At 41.9% G+C, this 8,849-nt stretch overlaps 1 protein-coding gene across 1 annotated transcript; it reads right to left on the minus strand.

Annotated features, from left to right (window-relative positions):
• Positions 1 to 2,502: 2,502 nt before the first annotated feature.
• Positions 2,503 to 5,789, minus strand: LOC124667868 (LEAF RUST 10 DISEASE-RESISTANCE LOCUS RECEPTOR-LIKE PROTEIN KINASE-like 2.4). Its single transcript, XM_047205104.1, has 3 exons — positions 4,810 to 5,789; positions 4,581 to 4,697; positions 2,503 to 3,793 (listed from the first exon to the last, which is right to left on the minus strand). Exons 1-3 carry the CDS (start codon positions 5,729 to 5,731, stop codon positions 2,751 to 2,753), a joined length of 2,082 nt encoding a protein of 693 aa, XP_047061060.1. The 5' UTR covers positions 5,732 to 5,789; the 3' UTR covers positions 2,503 to 2,750.
• Between the last annotated feature and the right edge of the window lie 3,060 nt (positions 5,790 to 8,849).

Here is an 8,849-nt window from a genome sequence, read left to right on the forward strand (position 1 = left end):
AGGAGCGGCAGTTGCCTTACTGAACTTTGGTTTTCAGAGTAACTTTATTTCGGTGTACTTTAGGTTGCAGCATAACTATATTTTAGTGTACTTCAGGTTTCAATACACTTTTACTTCGGTATGCTTTTACTTCAGTGTACTTCATCCTCTTTTGTACTTTAAACTCTATCTGATATGTACTTATAGTTTTGTCTTTTGCGTATTTGAACTTCATCTTTTGGTGTAGTTGTAGGCATACGTGTAATTCCTATTCGATTGTATTTGTGTATTTTGGTTCAGGTTAATTTTCAGGTATAGAACTTGTATGGTACCCGAAAATTAACCTGAATCGTCCATTTATTCCCGTCGAGATGGTCATCCCCAAATACAATTGTGGGCAAAACATGAACTTGTATGGTACCCGAATATTAACCTGAATCATCCATTTATTCCCGCCGCTCCCCGTAGGTGCTTTCGCTGGCAGAGAATGCACTCCCAGTTCCCATGGGAATGTATATCGGCTACTGAACACGTATTAATTCATCAAGTCAAATTTCTTCTCTAGCGAGTCCCGTTTTGCTGATATTTAAGTTCTCGCTCAAATCGATGCATACAAATTAAGAATTTATAGGCTATAATCTCAGCCAGCAGAAGCAAGTAATTAGGCAAAATAAGCATCAAAATATCTAACTACCCTCTATTATTGACGGCCACTGGTACTCAAGCACACTGTTTTCGAGTACAAGCTGTAAAAGTTCTCATATACAGAAAGTTTTAGTATGGATTGATGCAAATGCAGAACAACTAAGCCATTTCATTATGTCAAACTAAGTTCTCCACAATCTTCTACCATAAAAGAATGCAAGCTTTGCTTCCTATGATATAGCTTATATTTAGGGTTTATGGGTGAACCTTGAAAAGGACCAGCTATTTTGTGTTCTTGGGGCCACAGAGCTGGTAAAATAACTGCAATCAGTTGCCGGAAATAGGCCCGTTGCCTGACTGGAATCACACCAATTACAGGCGGCCATGGTCAGTATCATTCCCTAAAGCAACAATTTGTGATATGTTCTCAATAAGTATGAATATCCTAACAAGCCACTTTGAACATTTGGCAGCATTGAATTATGGTCATTCTGTTCGAAGCACTGCGGGTATGCCTAATATTCACAGAATGATTGGAGTGTGTCCGCAGGATGATGTTTGAAGCGTTCACTTATTGTCATGCAGGTGCTGTTGAAGTTTAATGGAAGATAATATGTTTTTTATTACTTTGCAGTTCGACATCCTGTGGGACGCATTGACTGCTAAGGAGCACATCCAGTTGTTTGGGTTGCATCCATCAACAATCAAGTCCGTATGTACGTGAGTGAAGATATTTTTGGCTCCTGGGCGTCAGTGATATGTTTGTTTTAAAATTTTGAAGAGCAAATTTATGAGTTTCAAAAAAATATGAAAAATATCCCAATGTAACCAATGTTGTATCCCACGAACATGTAAAATATCAATTTAAAATATTTTGTATTTTAAGCTACATAAAAATCACGAAAGTGTGAATCTGAGTATGCATATTAAAATTAAAATCTTCAAATTTATCAGATTTTTTCATTTTGTGTAGCCTACAATATAAAAAAAATCGCATTGTGGTTTTACATGCTTGAAGTTTACAACATTGACTATGTTCAAATTTTGTCCAGTAATTTTTTGAAACTTATAAATATGATTTTTGATTTATTTTTAAAAACATGAGAGCATTGGTGCTCGGGAGCCAAAGGAACTTTCCGGTATGTTTTGTATGAACCTATCGGATAGTACTCTCCAACACTATCCATGGTTTTGCATACTTTCAGTCACTAGCCCAAGTGAAGCTCAGCCAGGCAGCTTCCAGTGGTGGAATGAAGCGGCGGTTAAGTGTTGCGATTGCTCTAGTTGGTGATTCAAAACTGGTGTTTCTTGATGAGCCGGTAGAGACCTGTCGAAATTTCCATCAGCTCACTTACTAGAGATAGATTGTCACATAATAATCTGACAATGTATGTCCTCCTACACAGACAACTGTCATGGATCCAATAAAAAAGAGGCATGCCTGGGACATCATCGAGGAGGCAAAGAAAGAGCTATTGTCTTGACCACACACTCAAAGGAGGAAGCTGACATTCGAAGTGAGCGAATAGCTATCATGGTAAAAGGGAAATTGAGGTGTATCGGGAATTCAATAAGGCTGAAGTCGAAATTCGGAACAGGATGTATCGCCAATGTGAATTTCTCTGGAAATGGTCACACACAGAGCCCTAACGTCACTGGGCCTCGCGATCTTCTATACAATTGGTGACTCTTTTCTTCCTTTTTTATGAATCCACTATACGAAACTGTGCAGGATGGCAGTGTGAAATCTTGCTTACACGAATAACCTTATGGGGCAGTTGTCAGTCTGGGTTTGCAATTGTTCACTTACCATTGGAAACAATAGAACTGTCAGCATGCCAGTTCAACTATGTGTAAGTGTGAGGCGTCTAGCCTAGATTTTCCTCCACTCTTCCAGCCATTATCCTTTGGTAATAATACTGTATCCGAAAAGGCACATGATGGAAGAGTGAAATCTTCTCATGCAGGTGCTACACGAGTAAAATTTTGGTGTGAAACTAAGCTGGCAATTGTTTAATTACCATTGCAAACAATATAACTGCCAACAAGCTACTTCAACCATGTGAAATGAACACATTGTACCACTGGCATTCTTCACAGTTGAAGCTGCCAGGAGTTACGAAATACTACAATTTTGGTGGCAGCTGCAAGTCGTCGCTGTTGCTTTCCAACATGTCCAGGACTTCGCTCATAGACGGTCGATCCGTGGGTGTTAACTGTATGCACCAGAGCCCAACCAGAGTCATCTTCCTCACCAGCACCGTGGCATTGCTACTAATAATCTCGCCAGCGGTGCCACAGAACTCATCCAAGTTGTCATATATCCACTGAGGAAAGTATTTTGTGCTGCTATCTGTACTAACACTGACCTGTTTCCTTGCTCCAACCATCTCAAGAACCACCATCCCGTAACCGTACACATCAGATTTGCTGCTCACCGCTCCGTACTGCCTTGAGAACAGCTCAGGTGCTATGTATCCTACTGTTCCTCTTGCTCCACCGATAGAGATTTTGCTGTCCTTTTGCTTGCATAATTTTGCTAACCCAAAATCAGCTATCTTTGGGCAGAAGTCTCCATCCAGTAGAATGTTCTGAGGCTTGATATCAAAATGTATGATGCGAGTGTTACACCCTCGATGAAGGTACTCAAGTCCTCGAGCAATGCCGAGAACAATGTCATAGAGTCTTTCCCAGCTTAGGGCATTAGGATCTTGAGCAGAACTGTTGCCAAAAGTGTATCTCTCGAGTGAGCCGTTGGTCATGTACTCGTAGATGAGAGCTCTTTTCGAGCCTTGCAAGCAGAATCCCAAGAGGGTGACAACATTGACATGAGAGGTTCTACTAATGCTAGCCACTTCATTCATGAATTCCTCCCCATCACCCTGAGTGTCCTTGAGGATCTTCACAGCTATTTCATGTCCATCAGGGAGTTTGCCTCTGTAGACAGCTCCAAAGCCACCTTGGCCAAGCTTGTGAGCAAAAGATTTGGTCATTCTTCTCACTTCTGGGTAAGCATATCGTTTGGGGTGTGAAGTCCCTTGCTTTTGTAGGAAGGACTCGATCCGTGGTGTGTTCTTTGACCCCTTGCCATAGTATTTCTTATACCATACACAGAATGTGAGGAGAAATAAGCATACTCCAACTAGGCTTGAGGTTCCAGCTATTACATCTGAAAAGATAGCAGGAACCAAAATGAGTTCATATGATTAAAAATGTGCATTGTAAGTCTGCACAGTTGGTTCAGTTAGTAAGATTCATGGATTTAATTATGTATATATCCACAAACAATATGGGGAAATCAAGGTACCACATTCATTCTGACGCATAGCAATTCCACTTTTAATAGAAAATCTGTAAATGTTCCCAGTAACTGACAACAACATCAACATCCAAGCGTTTTCCCCATTAACTGAGATAAAAATAAATAGAAGATTCGCACATGCTGCTGTTTTGATATGTCTTATAACATTCATTGTGCTACTTGTTTTTGAAGCGTCCATGTGCGTGGGATCCAACATGTAGCTCTTTTTAGCATTTTTCATAGTCATGTATTTCTATGTTCGACCATCTATAAGAGAAACATTTACTCGCATCGAAAATATCAAATTGATATCACTAGATTTGTCACAAAATATATATTGCATAATGTATTGAGGAAATATAACCTTGATGATTACCTTAAACAAAAACGAGATCTACACCACTTATTTCAGTCTAACCCTATTATATTTTTGAACCGGAGTCTAACCCTATTATAATAGTGTAGATTAAGGCCTGAAACAGAAGAGATTTACACCGTTGATTATTTAACTGGGCAACAAAGAAGCGGTGTAGAATGCTAGTAGAAAATGTTACTTATAAGAACAACCAATTTAGCCAAAGCAGATTTAACGAGCGACTCTGTTTGCTGAATAAACGTCAGAGTTAGACAGAGAGATAGATAGAGTTCTCTATACATGTTTTGATCCTCTTCTTCGACGATGAGTTAGCTCCCCCTGCAACTTGTGCTGGTGATCCGATTGGTCCGCGCCCTCTTGTAACTACCGGTGGTGGCGATTCGATTGGCCCGCTCCCTGCAAATTGGGAAGGAATTCACGAGATATTGCAAATTGTTCAGCCGCTAACAAATTGTTGCTGCTATCACTAATCACATATGTAGTATAGAGTGCAAATTTTGTTATGTACCGCTGCCACTCTCGTTTGATTTGCTCCGCAACTGAGAAGTGTATCCGTTGACCAGGTCGTTGTAGCGGTCCCACACCACGATCCCGGCGAAGTTGCTGGCGGCCTTCACGCCGGGGAGCACCTTGGACGTCAGGTCGGCCGGCGAAACGTACCCGCTCCCGGCCGCTTCCTTCGAGGCCGGCAGGCTCAGGTAGAATCCCCCGGAGACCTGCACGCTGCTCGTCCAGATCCTCCACGCGCCCTGCAGGTCGCCGCCCGGGTACTCACACTGCGGGTTGTTGTAGAACTGCACCCACACGTTGTCGAACAGCCCGGTCTCGAGCGCCGGCCCCAGCGACGCGTCCGGGTACGAGCACTGCGGCGCCGCCGTCAGGTACACCTTCCTTTCCGGCTGGCTGTACTGGGACATGAACGTGGCCAGCTCGTCGTAGTACGCCGACACGCCGGTCTCGATGTCAAAGTCGACGCCGTCCAGGACGGCGCGGCCGAGCGGGCGGGACGACGAGTTGCCGCCCAGGAAGTTGTCCCATAGGTAGGTGGCGACGCTCTGGGCGTCCTTGGTGGAGGACAGGCCGTAACTGCCGGCGCCGCCGCCGATGGAGAGGAGCACCTTGACTCCGACTGACTGGCACGCGGTGATGTCGGAGCTTAAGGCTCGGCAGGCACCTGAGGCTGGGTTGCAGTGTCCGGCGAGGTTGAGTTCCGGGGTCTGGCCCTTGCCGAAGGTGCTGAGGAAGGAGACCATGACGTACGCGTAGAGGCCGGAGCTGCAGGCGTCGGCAAGGGTGCCCTCTCGACCGTTCTGGCCCCAGTAGACGGCGATCCGGAGGGGATTAGGTTGTGCTGCGTCGGCGCCGATGGCGAGGAGGGACGCCGTGAAGAGCAGGGAGGAGGCGCCAAGAAGCTTGCAGCTGCAGGCCATGGTAGCGATCGATCTAGCGGCCGCGGCTCGATCCGCTCTTGTTTGCTTTTCCTGTTCTTGTAGTCGCGCGTGTTTGGGTTTTTCTGCTCGCTTTGTTTCATGGGCACATGGGGGGATGACTCGGTTCAGTCAGTCGCGTCTCCATCCGCTACTGTGCAATCACTGTCGCCCAGGGAGGCGTACCCTATCGTGCACGTCGAACGCGGCAACGGGATGACCGCTGGTTGACTAGAGACCAGCATCTTCCAGCATATCAAAGTAAACAACGAAACGAAAGATGTAAAGATTTGAATTTTCTGAATTATAATTTGCAGGAAAGTAAATGAAAAGTAAAATAAAATGATAGTAAGGTAATTTGCAAATAACTTAAATGCTCTTTTCGGAGAAATCCTAATCCTTCAGCAAGAGCACAAGTTAGCATTTGTTCTTATATGGGACAAGGGTCGATTTCATGGTATAAAGATCTCTATAAAAACATGCTAAATATTTGTTTTCAAGTTTTATTCTTGGATAGAGTCTAAAATAGATGCAGCCACAATGATTGGTCCCTAAGATATTTACATGAGCCAACTAAAAATTCACATTAAGACATAAATGTTTAACCATTGCCTTAAATTCGAAGGTCCCCGTCATATGAACCCCTAAGAGCATGTACAACGGGACACTACTTTATAGACGCTAGGAAAGGAATCCCGGTTGTTTTGAAGGTTCCCACAAAATTCCCAGCCATTTATTAAGCATCAATGCATCAAGAGGACTCCGACACTTGAGAATTGCCTACAAAATCTAGCTCCTAGTTAAGCATAGGGAAGATTTGTTAGATTGGATTAAGACCCTGCTTTAGAGTCTTTTTTCTTGGTTGGGTAGGCTTTTTTTTCTTCCCCTTAGTTCTTACTTGTACATAAGACTATTTTTTATGGGAATAAATTTTGCTATGGGGTTGTTGCCTCATAGTGGTTGGTAAAAAAAAAATCCAGCTCCTAGCGCTAGACGCTAGCGCTCGTTCAGATTTTGACTTTTTAAGCGCTCACACAAGGGATCTGCAATGTACATGCCCTAATGCAACTCTTAAGATCTGGACAAGGTTTATATCATCTCCTGTCATTCATACTCCTTTTGATTGCACTAAGGTACAACCTTATGAGCCCATATATGTAGAAGTAACACACAATCGACGTTCGTATGTTACCATCGTAGAATCACATAAAAGTACAAAACTTGACCAAATACTCATGATATTTTGTATAGAAATCATAGCCAATCCATCGTATGCCATCAGAAACATAGAGAACTACTCACAACGGTAAAACATGTCATTCGCATATGGTATAAACCACAATCTGAAAATATAACTTATCCACCAAATTACAACTAAGTTACTGAGCACCTGCATGCACACAACACTAGAAACTTACTTAGGGTTTCGATCTATCACAAACTATGAGGGAATGAAGCGGATCTTCAAGATCGAGTCGGTTCTGATGTTGGGGATGATCGAGATGCCGATGGAGAGACTCCCCTACGCCAAGGAAGAGTTGGTGGTGATGGTGGCTTCGATTTCCCATGGTGGAGGCCTCAAAGCAGCATGATTCACCCTCTCCCGGAGCAGCAGAAGACTTCCGCCTCCGACTCTAAATCTCGAAAAAATTATAGCGTAACTTTTTCTACGATATGGAGCTCCCCATAAAAATATGGAGGGGAGGCGTCACACGAGGGCTAGACGGGTCCCCATGGCGCGGCACAGATATTAGTCCACACCATGCGGACCATCTTGGGCCTCGTGGCCCTCCCCATTGACAAGTGCCCATGACCTTTTTTACGATGAAAAACTTTCATGTTGTTTTTTTCTCGATTTAATTGAGTCCATGAAGTCCCTCGAAATATAAAAATATGAAATGAGAGGTTTTATGCCTCCCATGAATTAAATACCAAAATAAGGAACTTTGTAAGAAAGTCCCATAAATCATGTAAATAAGTAGAAACAATGCAATATCAATGCAAATATATAAATTATCCTTATATGGTGAAAATATGATGATATAAAATGCATGTATCAATGGGTGCACCAATGACTTCCAAGGGAGACGGTGTAATATCCCAGGATTTGGGGTTACAAAAATAGAGGAAACAGATGTGTGCATTGCATTCATGCATAGAAAATCCGGGGAATTTTCGCGCTTTAAAGTAAAACAGTCACAGTAACTGAAGTTTCACTTGACTTTGATGGAATTGAAGTAGATCATCAAGTCCAGTGCTATAAACCTCAATGTGACCTTTTCTAAAACTTTGTTTTGGGTATAGATGATTTGATCTAAGGGTTTAGATCAAATGGAACTAAAACCAACACAATAACATATTAATCAAGGATCAACTACTTGATCCTCTAAAAGATCATAATAGGGTATTCCTTGCACCAACACCTTGATTCATGTGTAACTACAAAACAAAGAACAAGAAACAAATGAGAAACCATTCTTGACTTATCTTTTCCATGTCTTTAACAAATAAATATTCCTACCATGAATCTCATGGTATTTCTTGAACTAAAACTTTTTAATTTAACACCAACACAAGCTTATCATTAAACCCTAGAGATGGGAGATGTCTATACCCATCCAAGAGATAAGAAACAAACTCTAAATTATTAACACTTAAAAGTTGAGCAACTACCTTGAGGTACAATTGAATTCACTTTAAAACTTATTACCTAAGTACATAAAAGCCACACATTCTGATTTTAATCATAACTTATTAAATATGTGTAATATCACAAAACTAAATTCGTTTACATTACGAATTATAGTTTAAACTATTTGAATAAAATAAAATATGAGTACTTTGAAACTCATATGATCATGCCTTGGTGAAATCAACAATCACCATTCAAAATTGGGGTACAATCCTTGTCTTTGACATTTTGATCCCAATTACAATATAATACAATCACATATGATATAGTGACTCACCCACAAGCATAAAATCATTCACAAGATATTTAGTAATAAAAGCCACTTGGCTATCCAAAAATAAATCACATGAGAGGATAATACCAATGCCACATAGGATGAAAATATCTACGTAGCTTGCATCCTAAGCTATGCCACCTCATGCTTAAAGG

Source organism: Lolium rigidum, chromosome 6, assembly GCF_022539505.1.
Source record: "Lolium rigidum isolate FL_2022 chromosome 6, APGP_CSIRO_Lrig_0.1, whole genome shotgun sequence".
In the NCBI taxonomy this organism is placed as follows: Eukaryota; Viridiplantae; Streptophyta; class Magnoliopsida; order Poales; family Poaceae; genus Lolium; species Lolium rigidum.